Genomic DNA, 19,480 nt, shown 5'->3' with positions numbered 1-19,480 from the left:
CCTTCCGCCGACCACTGGCGACAACATCGATGTACTGTGGAGACCTCACGCCCCACGTGTTGAACAATTCGGCGGTACGTCCACCCGGCCTCCCGCATGCCCACTATACGCCCTCGCTCAAAGTCCGTCAACTGCACATACGGTTCACGTCCACGCTGTCGCGGCATGCTACCAGTGTTAAAGACTGCGATGGAGCTCCGTATGCCACGGCAAACTGGCTGACACTGACGGCGGCGGTGCACAAATGCTGCGCAGCTAGCGCTATTCGACGGCCAACACCACGGTTCCTGGTGTGTCCGCTGTGCCGTGCGTGTGATCATTGCTTGTACAGCCCTCTCGCAGTGTCCGGAGCAAGTATGGTGGGTCTGACACACCGGTGTCAATGTGTTCTTTTTTCCATTTCCAGGAGTGTAGCTTTTCGCTCCATGTATTTTACCCCTGCCACCTTCAGAATTTGAAAGAGAGTATTCCAGTCAACAATGTCAAAAGCTTTCTCTAAGTCTACTAATGCTAGAAACGTAAGTTTGCCTTTCCTTAATCTAGCTTCTAAGATAAGTAGTAAGGTCAGTATTGCCTCACGTGTTCCTATATTTCTACGGAATCCAAACTGATCTTCCCCGAGGTCGGCTTCTACTAGTTTTTCCATTCGTCTGTAAAGTATTCGCGTTAGTATTTTGCAGCCGTGACTTATTAAATTGATAGTTCGGTAAATTTTACATCTGTCAACATCTGCTTTCTTTGGAATTGGAATTATTATATTCTTCTTGAAGTCTGAGGGTATTTCGCCTGTGTCATACATCTTGCTCACCAGATGGTAGAGTTTTGTCAGGACTGGCTCTCCCAAGGCTGTCAGTAGTTCTAATGGAATGTTGTCTACTCCCGGGGCTTTGTTTCGACTCAGGTCTTTCAGTGCTCTGTCAAACTCTTCACGTGGTATCATATCTCCAAATTCATCCTTATCTACGTCCTCTTCCATTTCTAAAATATTGTCCTCAAGTACATCGCCCTTGTATAGACTCTCTATATACTCCTTCCACCCTTCTGCTTTCCCTTCTTTGCTTAGAACTGTGTTTCCATCTGAGCTCTTGATATTCATAAAAGTGGTTCTCTTTTCTCCAAAGGTCTCTTTAATTTTCCTGTAGGCAGTATCTATCTTACCCCTAGTGAGATAAGCCTCTACATCCTTACATTTGTCCTCTAGCCATCCCTGCTTAGCCATTTTGCACTTCCTGTCGATCTCATTTTTGAGACGTTTGTATTCCTTTTTGCCTGCTTCATTTACTGCATTTTTATATTTTCTCCTTTCATCAATTAAATTCAATATTTCTTCTGTTACCCAAAATTTCTACAAGCCCTCGTCTTTTTACCTACTTGATCCTCTGCTGCCATCACTACTTCATCCCTCAAAGCTACCCATTCTTTTTCTACTGTATTTCTTTCCCCCATTCTTGTCAATTGTTCCCTTATGCTCCCCCTGAAAGTCTCTACAACCTCTGGTTCCTTCAGTTTATCCAGGTCCCATCTCCTTAAATTCCCACCTTTTTGCAGTTTCTTCAGTTTTAATCTACAGTTCATAATCAATAGATTTTGGTCAGATTCCACATCTGCCCCTGGAAATGTCTTACAATTTAAAATCTGGTTCCTAAGTCTCTGTATTACCATTATATAATCTATCTGAAACCTGTCAGTATCTCCAAGCTTCTTCCATGTGTACAATCTTTTTTTATGATTCTTGAACCAAGTGTTAGGTATGACTAAGTTGTGCTCTGCCCAAAAATCTACCAGGCGGCTTCCTCTTTCGTTTCTTACCCCCAATCCATATTCACCTAGTACGTTTCCTTGTCTCCCTTTTCCTACTGACGAATTCCAATCACCCATGACTATTAAATTTTCGTCTCCCTTCACTATCTGAATAATTCCTTTTATTTCATCATACATTTCTTCAATTTCTTCGTCATCTGTAGAGCTCAACTCTTAAAGAATGCATATCATATTGGTGTAACAGGGTGATGAGAACTGATGGAATGTGATGGCATGCAAACGAATGCGAAACAGTCTGGCGTGGAACTTAACGTGAAACTGGCTATTATTTAAGGCGTAGCTGTAGATTGTGCGATAATATATTTTAAAGGCACGGAAAAAACAAACATCCAGAGACTGAATTTGTCCAGCGATTCCAGGTGGCAGGAATTGCAATGCCACACACATTTCAGGAGGGATTGTTTGCTCTATAGGAGTATGAGTTTTATACGCAGTCCAAGAGTGAAGCAAAAGCATGTCATTTTGACCAGCTGTTGGCCAAAAGCATTGCTCATACCGTAACTATAGTTCTCTTACGCCCATTTCCCCACTCTTGCTTGAATCGTAGTTGACAGAGCCCCTCTAGCTTCTCACCGCGCAATAAATAACTTTCTAGCCAAGTTACCACCTAGATTAACAGTCGGCATAATTGTATACAAATGAGTTGAGGCGTTGATGTTAGTTGATCTTCACACAACCCTCTTGGTACCTGTAATTTCCAGGGTTCCTTTCATATGCATTTCGTCTTCAAATCCCGACCGGTCGAAGTTGAAAACAAATTCCTTACTGAAGAATCGGGTAAGTCTGTTTATCTCATTTACAACTTTTTGGCCCGAGTCCACAGTTTACTGTGCATAGTCAAGTTGACGCTTTGTTTGAAATTTCGTTATCTTACGTATTCCAATTCTGTAGCACTGTATGAAGTTGTGCAACCATCCACTGCTTCCCTCGAAATCACCGTAATCTATGTCGTGCGCAATTTGATGTGCATAACGTAATAAACCACTATCAAGCACAACTCCCATAAATTGTATAAAGCATCCTTAAGGCGCGTAAATTCCAGTTTTTGTAAGAAGTGCGCCTTGTGCTCTCTTGAATATCCACGGTTTTTCTTATGCACTACACGATCATATTTCAGCCGACTTATTCGAAATCTGTTTATAACTTTTTTATTATTCTTATGGTTCGGATGATCTTCCATGTACGTAATTATGTTTAGTACTCGCAACTTGGACATCGATTGTTCTTTAGTAAGTTTCGCTGAAGACAGGATTTGTGGATCTCTGTCCGACAAGGATGATAAACTACATGGCTCCACACCTGTTTCAATGTCGATGTCACTTGTTAAACACATATCATCATCATTGTACTCCTTGTGCACACTGTTCGCACAGTTGAGCATATACGACACCACACATTCCACTGATTCATGCGACTGCCACGGTCGCAGGTTCGAATTCTGCCTCGGGCATGGATATGTGTATCGTCCTTAGGTTAGTTAGGTTTAAGTAGTTCTACGTTCTAGGGGACTGATGACCTCAGATGTTAAGTTCCATAGTGCTCAGAGCCATTTTTGAACTGATTCATCTGTCACTTCTTTTACACTTTGTGAAACTCCTTGGGTTCATTTCTGACGATATGTGAACTTCGGCAACTGTTGTAGATATACACTGATGGGACAAAAGTCATGGGATAGCGATATGCCCTGTTATACACAAGGTATAACAGGACAGCGCATTGGTGGAGCTGTCCTTTGTACTCAGATGATTCATGCGAGAGATTTCCGATGTGATAATGACCCTACGACAGGAATTAACGGACTTTGAACACAGAATGGCAGTTGCGAAATTTCAGGTATTGCTTCTCACAGACAGCACAGTGGCCTACGGCCCTCACTTAACGACCGAGAGCAGCGGCGTTTGCATAGAGTTGTCAAAGCTAAGATACAAGCAACAATGCCTGAAATAACCACAGAAATCAATGTGGGACGTACGATTAACCTATCCCTTAGGACAGTGCGGTGAAATTTGGCGTTAATGGGCTATGGCAGCAGACAACCGACGCGAGTGCCTTTGCTAACGGCATGAAATCGCGTCTACTGTTCTCGTGACCATATTGGTTGGACCCCAGACGACTGGAAAACCGTGGCGTGGTCATATGGTCCTGATTTCAGTTGGTAAGAGCTGGTGATAGAGTTCGAGTGTGGCGTAGATCCCACAAAGCTATGGGCCGAGGCTGTCAACAAGACGCTATCAAACCTGGTGGTGGCTGCATAATGGTGTTGGCTGTGTTTACATGGAACTGAACTGATCATTGACTGGAAATGGTTATTTGGCTACCATTCATGAACTTCATGTTCCCAAACAACGACGGAATTTTTATAGATAACAATGTGCCATGTCACCAGGCCACATTTGTTCGTGCCTGGTTTGAAGACCGTTCTGGCCAATTCGGGCAAATGACTTGGCCACCCAGATAGCCCAACATGAATCCCATAGATCATTTATGTGACATAAAATCCTGCACTGGCAGCACTTTTGCAGTTATGGACGTCTATAGAGGCAGCATGGCTCGATTATTTCTGCAGGAGACTTCCAGCGAGTTGTTGAGTCCACGCCACGTCACCTTGGTGCACTACGCCGGGCAAAAGGAGGTCAACACATGACAAGACTCCCGGCGTACTTCCTCAACTTCATCTACAGCGAATCAATGTTTTATTAAGCGACTCAGCATATCGCAAAGTCGATAAGGATCCTACTACCCGAGTGGTGTGTAAAACAGCAGAACTTCTGACTAACAGTTCCTTACCAGAGGGGGTAATTAAGAAACTGAAACCAAATAGTTCAGTCCCACCTAGGCTATATGGATTGCCGAAGATCCGCAAGGATAACGTGCCATTACGTCCAATTATGAGTAATATTGGAGCAGCCACCTACGACTTAACAAACTGCTTGACGTCTTTGTTCAAACCAATGGAAGAAAAATTTCCACATCACTTAAAGAATTCTTGTGATTTCATCAGCAGACTTAAGTTATTGCTGCTGCAAAGTTATCAATTGTTGGTCACTTTTGATGTGGTCTCACTTTTTACAAATGTACCCCTTGTGGACTCATTACGTCTCATTGGCAATAGGTTTGGAGCTGACATTACAGTGCTGTTTGAGCACACCCTCTCCTCTAGACATACTTTATTTATCAACGAGTTTTATGAGCAATCACACGATGTCACCATGGGGAATCATTTACCTCGCCTGGTGGCCAATCTTTTTATGGAAGATTTTGAGGAGCGAGAACTCGCCTTAGCCACTTTTGAACCAACAGTATTTTGGCGATTTGTTGACGACACTTTTATAGTTTGGCCTCATGGTTTGGATCGTCTGCGAGAGTTCCTACAACATCTGAACTCCATACACGAAAACATAAAATTTACTCAAATGGTTCAAATGGCTCTGAGCACTATGTGACTTAACAGCCGAGGTCATCAGTCCCCTAGAACTTAGAACTACTTAAACCTAACTAACCTAAGGACATCACACACATCCATGCCCGAGGCAGGATTCAAACATGCGACCATAACGGTCGCGCGGTTCCGGACTGAAGCACCTAGAACCGATCGGCCACACCGGCCGGCATAAAATTTACTATGGAGTTGGAGAAGGAGCGACGTAAGAGCGATGGCACACTTGGTCATTCAGTATATAGAAAGCCCACTCACACAGACATTTACTTGCAAGCCGCTAGTTGCCACCGTCCGCCACAAACGATGGGGGTTTGGAAGACCATGATTCACCGAGCCTACGTCATCTCTGACACCGATAGTTTGCAAACGGAACTGGAGCACCTGCAGACTGTGTTTCAGAAGAATGGGTATTCGTCCCAGCAAGTGGAGAGAGCGCTGCAGACCTGTAAGCGACAGAGCAAAGAAGAGGAAGAGGCCTTTAAAACTACTGTCTATTTACCATATATTGGTAATATCTCTGCGCAAATAGGCAGAATACTAAGAAAATACCAAGTGAAAGCAATCCTTAATCCTCCTGCAAAAATTTCGTCGCTGTTGGGATCTGTGAAAGACGACCTAGAGTTGCGCAAGGCAGGTGTTTACAGGATTCCGTGCGATTAAAATGGCTCTGAGCACTATGGGACAACTTCTGAGGTCATCAGTCCCCTAGAACTTAGAACTACTTAAACCTAACTAACCTAAGGACATCACACACATCCATGCCTGAGGCAGGATTCGAACCTGCGACCGTAGTGGTCCCGTGGTTCCAGACTGTGGCGCCTAGAACCGCTCGGCCACCCCGGCCGGCATTCCGTGCGACTGCGGCAAATCTTATATAGGGCAAACGACGCGTACTGTGTAGCATTGCATTGTAAAAGATCAGTGGCATACTCACCTCCTTCCGCCTTGTAAGTCTTCCATTGCCGAACACTGTATTTCCGTGGTCATATAATCAATTAGAGTGGGACCAAATCTGTGGCCCATATGTCTATCTTTTGTAGTTGTGTTATTAATGAATCCGTGGAAATACGACTGTCTGACAGTGAGTATCTTATTAATAGAGACGGAGGTTTTCAATTGAATTCGGCATGGAATCCAATCGTTGAAAAACTTCGTGTCCTCCGTAGCCGGCGTAGTTCCGTGATGGAACCGCGGGAAGACAATCGAATTGATATCGATGCGGCGAGTTTTCACCACGGGGGGCGCGGCACAGCAGAATCGAACGCGCTCAAGTAGCCCACGAGTAACGCCAAGTGAATCTATCACGCACGTGCCGGCGGGGCCTTACATACCAGAGCCCAGTGCGCTTTCGCCAGCATCACCTGAAGGTGGCCAGAAGACTCTGTGCCGAAATATTGTGGTAGGAAGTTACAGGCATCCGGCAGTTCTGTCCGCAGCTCGTGGTCGTGCGGTAGCGTTCTCGCTTCCCGCGCCCGGGTTCCCGGGTTCGATTCCCGGCGGGGTCAGGGATTTTCTCTGCCTCGTGATGACTGGGTGTTGTGTGCTGTCCTTAGGTTAGTTAGGTTTAAGTAGTTCTAAGTGCTATGGGACTGATGACCATAGCTGTTAAGTCCCATAGCGCTCAGAGCCATACAATACAATACAAATCCGGCAGTTCTCCCGAAATTTTGTAGAACAATGAAGTGATTGCTTCGTTTATCGTTGCCATTGCTCTGCTTTGTATCAACACCACTATCACTGTAATACTGTTGTGAGTTAATCGTTGAGTAATCAGTTCAACTACGCTCCGTAGCCTCATGCTGTGCTCACCGTCGGATACCTGCTCCGTGTTGCTATTTGCAGTGAATATTATGGTTGCATGGTAGACAATATGTGGGACGTCGTAGGCCGTAACGTCCCTGCCTTTTGCGGCCTCGCACGCAAGTGGTTCCTTGTCAATGTGGTTGACTGATGGTATGTTTTCGAATTTTTGTACAAGCGATTCGGCTTTGTTCGCCATATTTCGACATCTGGCTTTGTTGTCTTCTTAAAGTGCTCTGATGTGTGTTCTAACGTGTGCCACTTCAAGTTAGTATTTCAAAAATCTAGTGTACATACATGCTCTGCAAATCCTTGGGTCAAATGGCTCTGAGCACTATGGGACTTAACTTCTAAGGTCATCAGTCCCCTAGAACTTAGAACTACTTAAACCTAACTAACCTAAGGACATCACATACATCCATGCCCGAGGCAGGATTCGATCCTGCGACCGTAGCGGTCGCGCGGTTCGAGATTGTAGCGCCTAGAACCGCTCGGCCACCCTGGCCGGCTGCAAATCCTTCATACAGTGCGTAGTGTAGGGCGCCCTGAATCACAGATAATTATTCCCTCTTTATTCTAGTCTCAAATGGAACGATTTAATAACGGCTATATGCTTCTGTCTCTAGCTGGGACCCATTCGTTGGACATTACTTTTGTTTTGGAAAGGTTCATGTTCAAGCCAACCAGCTGACATTCCGATGCAAGATCTATAACTAAGTTTTGGAGCTTTGCGAAGTCTTTGGCCAGTAAGGCAATATCATCAGCAAATCTCAAGTTCGTAAGCTTTCTTCCATTAATTCTAATTCGCTTACCTTCCCAGCTCAGCTTTGACATAGCCATTTCCAATACAGCAGAGAACAGTTTTGGGGAGATGGGGTCGCCTACTACTAGTCTACTAGAAGAGGTCAGTGAATACGTCTACCTTGGCCAGATTATAAATATGAAGGGAGACATAAGGCCAGAAATCTATCGACGCATCAAGCTTTGCTGGCAAGCATTTGGGAAGAATTCAACAGTATTTAGATAAAAAATGCCAGTAAATCTGAAGAAAGCAGTATTTGATCAATGCATTCTTCCTGTGATGATGTATGGCTCTGAGGCATGGACACTGAACTCATTTACAAAAAGGAAACTTAGGACAGCACAGAGAGCCATGGAGAGATCAATACTGGGCTATACAAGAAAGGATAGGAAAAGGGCAGATGACATCCGGTCTGTGACGAAGGTTAATGACATCTTAGAGACAGTAGGTTCCTAGAAATGGCAGTGGGTCGGCCTCGTCGCAAGAAGAAAAGACAACAGATGGACGAAGCTAGTACTGGAATGGAGTCCGAGAGGGCACCGGAGGCCTAGAGGAAGACCACCAGACAGATGGGACAAAGACATCAAGAAGATCGCTGGTAACACCTGGCAGAGAACTGCCCAAGGCCGTCCCACTTGGAGAAGACTGCTGAAAACCTACCTGAATCGACGACTCGAAGAGGCCACATCATTTAATGATTGAATTGGTTGATGATGATGATGATAATGATGATGATGATGATGATATTGATGATATGCTTCTGTAAGAGTTCTGATTTTTCCTATCTTCAATCCTAACGTGAGATGTGAATCATTCCACTGTCTATCGCAGATGTAAGTTCTGTAAACTTCACATTACTGTTTTGGAAAAAGAATGTCCACACACCTCTGAATTGCTTCGATATCTTGCTTTCTTCAGATTATCGTGTTACACAGTTTATCACGTTAAATTTACATGGCAGTAGGTGTAGAAACCGTTGTACTGATCGTCACATTTTCCAAGAACTCTCATTGCAAACGAACATTAACAACAGTTAACACGGCATTTATAGAAGTGTACATGGGTCGTAGCTATTAGTGAGGTCATGTTCGTTGTGGGACAGTTTTAATTTATTCAGTATGGAGGACCGTCCACCCACGCCTGCCTCTACCCCATGGTGTAGGTGTGGCAACATCACACTTATGAGGTGTCCGATGACGTCGTGAGTTTTTCTCTGTTCCCGCTCCCTTCCCTCATTTTCTCAACCCACCCCACTCCCACCACCCTCCTCCAGTCTCCCATCCCGCACCTGGGAAATGGAGGAAAAACCGGTCAGTCTGTCCTGAGCTGAGGAATCTGAAGGACATAGGGTGGTTTTTTCCTTATTTTTGGTGTTATCCTGTTGGAAAATTACATTGCATTGCTGAGTACATGATAATACTAATAGCAATAACAATAATAATGATAATAATACATTCATTATTTTTTAAAAATTCAGTTTGCATATCGATGGTGTGGAAGGATGTAGGGTACTCTCTTTATTTAATGTGGGTGAGAAATGAAGGTCACTATACATTCAACTACCTAGTTTCCACTGCTTTTCAAAGTCATCCTCCTCCTATAAACTCCCCCCCCCCCCCCTCAATCCAAAAGTCACACACCTCCTTCACTGTAAATTGGAGACTCTCTCAGAATGTTTGACTGGGTAGAGACTATGACAGCAAAATTCTTGTACAAAAATTTTTATTAATTTTTGCATATACATTTCCACACAGAAAACAACTATTTCTTTATTTTTATTTGGTGTAGTTTTAATAACATCCAAGTCAATTTGTAACTTATAATTTAACTCTACATCTGAAATATAAATTTCATATCCAACCAGTAATTTGACAAGTAGAAAGACGGTATGTTCTCGAATTCTAATACAGATCTAGTTTTTTCTCTGTAAACTATCTCCTTTATGGCCTCAACAGTTATTTCCGTTCCTTCTTGCAGTTCTTCTAGCCGAGAGCATTCTAGAATTTACATTTTTCCTCTTGGTTTCTACATAACATATTTTTTTAAAACACTCCACGTTGTTCTGGGTGTATATTGACAAATCATCAGCTCCACATTCTCGCGGAATTTCCGTATGGAACTTTAACTTCACAATTTTTGCAAACTAATTACCATTAAATGTAGTTACTCTATCAGTTTTAAACTCTGAAAACGGTTGCTCTGCTGCTACGTGTGCAACAATGAGTCCACAACATTTAGAAACAATGTGACCATCCTTTTTAAGCAGATTCAGATGGGAACGGAGCTTTACAAACATATTTTTCGAGTGTCCTTTAATATAGTAAACGTTCTCGTTACTGACATTTCGGCCAGTACTCCAACATATGACCACTTACCACTGATATTTACAGTAAATGCTGATATCTTGTATTTTACACTTGTGGCCATACTTTTCCAAATGCTGTGTTTAAAGTAATATGTTAATCTTGCCGGTACATCTGCCATGCCTTCTTCTTCTTGTATTAGCAGTCTGTATCCATCCTATGTGGTAGTCGTTTTCGTCATATACTTCAATTTTCGTTTTTGCCTGAACCTCTTCTGTTTCCAATTTTATTTCTCCTACACTTAATCATTACCTGGACTTGAAGAAATAATTTCTTTAATAGGGAATGGCTTAAGTCTATTTGACACAATGGTTCTTTTTTTTTACGACTTGTGGTATAACATTAGTTACAGGAAGCAATGTCTGAAATACCTATATGTGATGGTATTGTGGAGAACAATGTCTTGGATTGTTTCTCCTGCTTTAATATAGCACTTCCGTACAATAACTATATCGTCTTTGTTGGGGCCTGTGTTAAGAATCTTTACGTAGTTTACAGGTAGATAATTAAAACTGTATGCAGACAGAACATAATTTATAAGATTTTCTCGGTCTTGAAAGCCTGGGAGGTTTATTTGTACACCACTCAATTTTCGGGTGTTCTTGTTATCCCAGTAGACAAGCTGCAGAACGTTGTTAAACACCACACTTCAACTATTCTGTAAATTATTAGTTAGCCATCACCAAATGAATGTGATTGGCACAGAGTAAAATGGAGCACATAGAAAATACTGATTGTTAGAGTTTAAAATACTTGAACAAGCTCCAACAGGGTCAAACACACGATCCATTTTGTAGTTGTACACTATAGCCTCCAGTCTGGTAAGAGGACGTAGATGTTTCTCGTAGTTGAATGTCTGGACACTTTATAAAATCTATGAAATGGTTACCAGTAACTTTGTTCTTACCTGGCCTCGTGATTTGAAGTATAAAGTTATTATACATATTTAGCATACAATTATACAGGATGAAAAGTATTTAAACCGACAAACTCTGGGAGGTTGTAGGGGACATCAAAACAAATATTTTTCCCTAATGTCATTTTTTCCTATGAGTAGCATTTAAACCGGTAGGTGAAGATTTCTCTGGCAGCAAATTAATTGAACCAACAAGCACTTTTCCATTTTTTTGTAACCAAGAGACAACACATTAACACAACCCAATTTCAATTACAGTAGATTTTCAAAAATGCCTCCATTGACACGTAAACAAAGGTTACACCGTCGGATCATGTTCTGTCTGACACGGGCAAAAACCCTATCCGGACAACCAGATCCTCTTCTGATGCAACAGGAGTAGCGTAAACAAGGTTGCGCATCTCTCCCCACACAAAAACGTCCAGAAGGGACATATCCGTTGAGAAGGCCATGGTACAGGACCACCTCTGCCAATCCACGTTTCTAGGAACCGTCGGTTTAGGAATCGGTGCACACGACGACTGAAATGTGCTGGCGCCCCATCTTGTTGGAACCGCATGTGTTGTCTTGTAGGGAGCGGGAGTCTTCCTGGCAATGCTCTTGTGAGAACATTGTAATAGTGCCTGCCATTTAATGGCCTAGGTAGGAGATATGGCCCAATTAAACAGTCCCCAACAACACTGACCCACGCATTAACGAAGAACGGCACTTGATGAGCGCTAGTAACTGTGGCATGTGGGTTACCCTCACTCCAGACATGCGAATCGTGCATGTTGAAGACTCCATCATGCCCAAACGTTGCTACGTTGGTAAACAACACAGAGGATGCAAATGTAGCATGCATTTCACACTGTTCCAGGTACTACTGCGAAAACTGTGCTCTGGGTGGATAATCAACTGGTTCGAGGTTGTGGACACGATGTAAGTGAAATTGACGTAACAATTGCTCTCGAGGGACTGTTCTTACATTCGTCTTATTCGTCCCCATGTTACGTGCAATTGCACGACTGCTGATTGAAGGATTCCGCTCCACATGCTGCAAGACAGCTTCCTCAAATTGCAGCGTTCTTACCGTGCGACGGCGTCCCTGTCAAGGTAATCTGCTAAATGACCGGGTCTCAGGCAGACGTTGGTGCACAGCAGCAAAGGTCGTATGATGCGGGATACGGCGATTAGGATATTGTTGTTGATAAACCCGCTGTGCAGCTCGTCCGTTGTGGTGCGCTACGTAGAACGCACCAACCATATCAGTGTACTCACTCGGGGTGTATCGTTCCATTACTAAACAGAGACAATACACTGCTACACTGGTGGAGAGCAGTTGCCTACAACTGAAGAGTGTAATACGGCCTCTAACAACTGAAGAGCGTAATATGGCATCCACCGGTTTAAATAATCCTCATAGGAAAAAATGACATTAGGAAAAAATATTTGTTTTGATATCCCCTACAGCCTCCCAGAGTTTGACGGTTTAAATACTTTTCACTCTGTAGATCATCCACCTCAAGCAGTCTATTCTAGCTGTCTTATCGTTGTCAATCACATTCTTGCTTCCCTGGTCATCTCCTTCCATAAAGAATTTGTGGTTTGATGTAAAGTAGTCGCAAATCTCGACTTTATTAAAAATACTGGCAAATCTTGCGCTATGATGAAATCCAAAAGGTAGTCGATTACACGTAGCTGCTACAATATTCGAGGCAGCCCTATCATTAGAACATTCATTTTAACATCAGCTAATTCTACTTCGTATGATGGGTAAAGAATGAAGAGTGTTTACCTTTTTGTATTTGGCAGGTCTGAGAAATCCGATCCGTCGATGAGCGAAATGGAACACATAACGAAGTGCGTGAAGTCGGAAGATGTGACGTCGGCGTCCAAGGAGAAGGAAGTGGCGGACAAGAAGCTGGAGAAGCAACTGCAGCGAGCCCGCGAGAAGCAGAAGCGGGGTAACCGCTGCCTGGCCGACGTCATGGACCAGATGCGCCTCGAGTACGACGCAGTCCGCCAGGAGATCCGGGCTTGCGCGCAGCCTGCGCCCAAGGAGGAGCTCTGACCCGCAGATGCTCCATCTATATTATGCTCTCTCTGATTTACAATAAATCCAATCATTTTACATTAAAATTTTTGCCCCGTAGATATGCTGATTAATAAAGTGTGAAATTTTTTGTAGTTTCTTTGCTACATTTTGTTGCATTTTGTCACGTGTTGTGAGCGTGGGATTGATCTGAGATGTACCCTTTCCCTGTGGCTCCTGCAAGATGCAATTACCACTCCCACACTACTACAGAAGGAAGATAGACGCTCCTAACGTTCTAAAGAGAAATGCCTGAAAAACTTTCAGCAATAAATATCTTCTGGAGTCGTTCGCTGTAAGGAAATGACACAAAAATTCACACAATTTCTTACGTAACTAGTGGGATACTTGGGTACTGGAGTAGTGCGAAACTAACGAAAATTATTATTTATTTGGCAAAAATTCTGAGAAATCACAATGGCACTTTTAGTTACGAATTGAACATGTTGTTTCCGGGTTCTTTTCGGAATGGGAAGTTACCTCTTAAGGATAGGATTCGCTAATGAAATTTCTATACAAAGTTTAAGATTGTTATTGACTTGGCAGAATGGCTGAGAGCCACACCTACTCAACTTGAATAATTATCCATTAGAATGTTGCTATGTACGGTCGAGGCTGCCGCGTGTGAAATGCAGTGAAGGGTACTGCTGTGGAGGAAATATGGGGCTCGCAATAGCTGTAGCGCACAATACCGTAAGCTGCGATGACTGTTGTCTGCGCCGCTCGTTGCTGACAAATAAGATAACTCTCCTTCTATCTAGATTGACCTTCGCCAATCAAACTCTCCCTACGCCTTGATGAAGTCAAGGACTCCTATTCTCTCCTAGTCTAACTATTGGCGTGGCACACCGGTCAGATAACCAGTCCACCGTGATACCACTCAAAATTTGCTCGCAGGCGTTTAACTATAACTCTGTCCGTTCACACCGCACAAAAAGTGTGGCGGCCAACACAGTGAACAACGCTTAATCGCAAAGACTCAATATAGAGTTGCACTTCGATTCGCTCTCAACAGAGGTGCTCTCCCAGTGAAGTACTGAGGAGAGACTTGTTACTCGCTCTTTGAGCACATGTACGAGCGCGCATGCTCTCGTTACGTGTTCTCGCTCCAAGAGCGACAACGGAACGGTCCCTCTCCATGCCAGACGTGAAGGGATATATCTTTCGGTCTCTTCCATTACTCCTTCAGCTCAGGGCATCAGAAACATTGTCTGCCAATCAGCGTTGCTCTTCTAAAACGGGAGAATGACGTATCGTTTAACGCGACCAATCCGGAAATCTGTAGTATCGGCGTTTGGCGTTTGCTGTCTCCCTGTGAAAATCTCTGAAACTGCGTGCTATGTGTAGAGAATGTGTAGGGTGGCCGCTGCCACACTATGTAGCGGAATTTGCTTTTAAGCTGAACATGGGGTCGTCCTTTCACTCGGGCAAACGCTGTCTGCTCTACGGGCGGTCACCGGCCGATGTAGATGGGTTGGGACCGGCCTCCTGGCGTGCGGTTGCCTCTCTCGAACTAAAAGCTCCTGTGACCGTCGTGTCTTGAATGTATGTGTGAATACCAGTCTCGAGTATTTCAACCACGGTGCGCACTTGCGATTTATTAGTTATTTGCATATCGTTTACATGAATTCATACAACATTGACTTTATGTTATCGAGTTTGAGTTCGAATGAAGCGTCTTGATGTGCCAGTGTGACTGCCAGAAGAATTTTATTCTGGATCAGCGTGTTATATACACTGCTCAGCCAGAACATTACGACCACTGACCTACTATCGATATAAACCCGACCAGGCGATGGCAGAGTCACCAGGCGAGGAATGTCTGCTAGACAGACACAAACGTGGTGCATTCAGTATCAGTGAGGGTGGTGATCGTGTGTAGAGTTGGGAGGTGGTACTATTTGTCTGAGTGTGATCGAGGGCAGTTTGTGATGGCTCGGCACGAGTATTTCGGAAATCTCACGACTTGTCGGGCGTTCGAGAAGTGCTGTGATGAGCGTCTTCAACACGTGGCGAGACCAAGGTGAAACCACGTCCACAAGTTGTGGGGTTGGGCGGCCAACCATCATTACACATGTCGAATGTCGTAGGCTGGGCAGACCGGTAAAACATGACAGGAACCGAACTGTGGCGGAACTAACATAAGACTTTAATGCTGGGCAGAGTACACGTTTGTCTGAACACACAGTGCACCGAACACCACGACATCGACAGCTAAGACTCAGTCGAGCACCGGAAGTTGGGGCAGTGCCAGAGCGTTGCATAGTGTAATGAATCCTGATAACTTCTTCATGATGCCGATAGGAGGGGACGAATCCGTCGTCTTCCAGGCGAACAACTCCTTGGTAACTGTACTGTGGGACAGAGACAAGCTGGCGGCGGCTCCATTATACTCTGGGGAACGTTCGTGTGGGTGTTTATTGATCCAGTGGAGCTCGTGCAAGGCACTATGATGGCCAAGAAGTATCGTACACTGGTTGCAGGCCACGTACACCCCTTCATGACGATCATGTTTCCCGACGGCTGTGGCATTTTTCAGCAAGGTGATGCACCACTCCACAAGGCTAGGGTTCGAGGAACACAGTGTCGAGTTCCAGTCGATGTCTTCGCCCCAAACTTGCCAGATCTGAAACCAATAGAACACATCTGGGATGTTATTGAACGTGGGGTCAGAGCTCATCCCCCCTTCTCCAGAATTGACTGGAATTGGGTAACTAGTGTGTGCAGATGTGGTGCCAACTGCCTTCAGTGACCTACCATGGCGTCATTGCTTCCATACCATAATGTGTCGCAACTGTTATCCTAGCATATTAGCTAGGTGGTCATAATGTTCTGGCTGATCAGTGTACTTCATATTCTTGTCAGTATACCAGTAGCCCACTGACGCAAAAGAGATAAATATACATCCATCCTGAAATACTGATTGCAAGATTAAACACGATAGTGTTACATGCAGATATACATAAATGATCTGACAATTGAATTTCAGAATATGCAAATTATACCCATTTTGCAAATGGTAGGAATGAAATGAGTCGCAGTTAACTTACTGTATTAAAATAAATTAGTTGGAGGACTGACTTGAATAGCCTTCGCAATAGGTAAATAGCAAATAAATTCAAAAGTAATATGTATGGATACATTCACGTTTATTATCGTCGTTCACAAAAAAAAATGGCTCTGAGCACTATGGGACTTAACTTCTGAGGTCATCAATCCCCTAGAACTTAGAACTACTTAAACTTAGGTAACCTAAGGACATGACACACATCCATGCCCGAGGCAGGATTCGAACCTGCGACCGTAGCGGTCACGCGGTTCCAGACTGTAGCGCCTAGAACCGCTTGGCCACTCCGGCCGGCATCGTCGTTCACAAATCAACAATAAAAATATAATCTCAAGTTTGATTTGAGTGGGCATAGACAAGTCTCAGTAATTAGGGAAGTAGTGGGACGGCGGAGGGGGATGGGTGACCGATAAAAGTAGACAGGAAACAGACTACTGTCTTTACACAAAATTGAGGAAATGTCTACTTTATGGTTACCCATCAAGGATGGTTAAGAACATGTGACTATTCATTCATTTTAAATACAGAAAACTGCAATCAGTCAGTTTTTTCTAATAGTTATTAACTCCATGAACCGGTTTTCGAACCTTTTCATGAAAACCAGTAGCTTTTTAAAAATAGTTATTTAGCCCATGAAGCGGTTTTCTAAACTTTTATTGGCCATGAATTCTTCATAAGTCATCGGTTTAGTCGTCCATTTTCAAAACATGGTTCAAATGGCTCTGAGCACTATGGGACTTAACATCTGAGGTCATCAGTCCCCTAGACTTAGTACTACTGAAACCTACATACATCCATGCCCGAGGCAGGATTCGAACCTGCGACCGTAGCGATCGCGCGGTTCCAGACTGCAGCGTCTAGAACCGCTCGGCCACAGCAGCCGCGCGTTTTCAAAATAGGAGAATGACTCGATTAAGCACTCGAACTCGCACGAGAAACTAGAAGAAATCAGAATGAAGAAGACAGTAATTTGTTATCATTCGAGTATTGGCAGGAGCATTACTACTCACTTTTGCACAAATGCAGACAAAATCGATTCATGTAGCACTTCCGTATTTATTAGCAGGAATACAAGATGAACTCAGCAGTACACTTTCCAAAGAGTAGAGAAGCAATACAATTTTTTTTACTTTCATATGTTCTTTCTTGCAATTACCAAAAATCATCATCGAAAGAGAGCAATGTGTGCCACACTGACAATGCTGTGCTGAGCAACAAACATTATCACCTCTTCAGCTCATAAGCACAGTCTAGTGGTAGATTCTTTTCAGTTACTTTCATAAAGGAACACTGCCAACGTGCACTGCAGATTCTTGTGTTAAACTCCTAGGACGATTAAAGCAGAGTTCAAATTTTTCTTTGGACGTGTGGAAAGCAGCGCATAAGGGATTATAAAGACATGTTAGTTCAATTTTTTACGAGCAGAAAAGAATATTGAGATGAAAGTTCAAACGTAATACACAATTGCACAAAATCAACAAAGGTGGCACTGCAGTCTTTGTATGAGTTACAGTTGCTAGTTGCCAAAAAGAAATCACCTTATACTGCAGCTGAATCTCTTGTTATCCCTGGTTCTTTGATTACAGCGAATAAAATGTTACACAAAAATCCAGCTTAAAATAATCAAAACAATTACGTATTCTGACACAGATTTAAGACGTAGAATTCATGGTAAGGGCCAATGTATTGTTGATCAAACAGTGAAATTATTGAAATCGACAAAAGATTTGCGATTCAAATCGATTAAATTGTGATGTATCTGAGGATGCTGAGCTACTTATATACACTCATGTTCAGAAAAAACAGAAAACTTTGAACGACTAAAATTGGACGTTCGTATTCACAGGACAGGTACATTAGTATGTTCTGCAGATATGATTAGCATTTGAACCATGTCGGCACATGGGTACAAGGTCGACATTGATATCGCGGGGCAACACCACCTGTCGGTAAAATGTGCCTGCGGCTCTCGTTGTCGATAAAAACCGAAGATAATGGATCAGTGTGAATTGAGCAGACTTGCAGGACGGCTCACAGACATACGCGCGAATCGTACCGTCAAATCAGTGAGTTTGAAAGAGGGCGCGTTAGTGGAATGAGAGAGTGTGATGCATCTATACGGGAAATTGCTGCTCCTGTAGGACCAAGTGTTTCGGCAGTGCAACGGGTGTGTGCAGAATGCGTGGCTGAAGGCCGTAGAACATGACGAGACACCCAAGTCGCACCACCCAGGCCACGTCCAAGAAGATCGACACCTCATACCAGTGGTATTGCAGGGCAGATCTGCGTCGTCGTCGGCTCTGGCACAATAGTGGGAACAGTGTAACACATCTTGCACTTTCAAGGAAGACAGCCCATCGCTGTTTATTACGGCATGGGTTACTTGCGCGTCGTTCACTTCTCCGCCTATCATTGACGAATTTGCAGGAACGTGCTAAACGGCAATAATGTAAAGAACGATGTCAGTGAGGATAGGGGTGGCATCAGATAATGTTTTCGGACGAATCCAGGTTCTGTTTGTTTGAAAGCGATGGCCGTATTTTGGTTCGCCGCAGACGGGGAGCGGCATCACAGTGACTGCATTCGCACAAGACATACAGAGCCAACTGAAGGCCTTGCAGTGTGGGGTGCTGTTGGGTAGAACCTCAGATCACACTTGGTGCGTGTCCAGGGCACTGTGACTAGTGTGACCTGACGCCATTTTTCAGCAAGACAATGCACGACCAATTGTTGCTGCAGGAACACGTGCCTTTTTGGTGTCACAGGATGCCAGCCTTTTGCCCTGGCCCGCCACATCAACAGACTGCTCGCCAATCGAAAATGTGTGGGATATGGTGAAACGACAGGTGCAGCGCTGTGATACATCGCCAACCACCACAAATGAACTTTATAACCACGTGAATGCAGCATACATGGCTATACCACAGGAAGCCATTCGTGACTTATACGCGTTGGTGCTATCACACATGGAACAACTTATCGGGGACCATGGCAGACCCTGCGCCTACTAGGCAACAGGACACATGTTGAAGCGAGGTGAGTGAAACGCTAATCGTTTCTGCAGAAGATACCATTGTACATGTCCTGTGAATACGAACGTCCTAATCTCTAGTCGTTCAAGATGACCTGTTTTTTCTGAACATTAGGGTACGTTCGGCATTTTGACGCTGAAAAAGGTGCTATTGCTGATGAAATTCT

The 19,480-nt window shown here is 43.9% G+C and overlaps 1 protein-coding gene across 1 annotated transcript in view; it reads left to right on the top strand.

The window, feature by feature from the left end:
• The window catches only part of LOC124556664, a 55,749-nt gene extending 42,429 nt beyond the window's left edge, over positions 1-13,320 (top strand). The window contains exon 4 of the mRNA XM_047130634.1: positions 12,936-13,320. Within this exon, the coding sequence (XP_046986590.1) occupies positions 12,936-13,194 (259 nt within the window). The 3' untranslated portion in view covers positions 13,195-13,320. The remainder of the gene's footprint in view (positions 1-12,935) is intronic.
• The last annotated feature ends 6,160 nt before the right edge of the window (positions 13,321-19,480 follow it).

The sequence above is a fragment of the Schistocerca americana genome, chromosome X (genome assembly GCF_021461395.2).
Source record: "Schistocerca americana isolate TAMUIC-IGC-003095 chromosome X, iqSchAmer2.1, whole genome shotgun sequence".
Taxonomy (NCBI): Eukaryota; Metazoa; Arthropoda; class Insecta; order Orthoptera; family Acrididae; genus Schistocerca; species Schistocerca americana.
The sequence above is the reverse complement of the archived record's forward strand: the minus strand, read 5'-3'. Positions and strand labels throughout refer to the sequence as shown.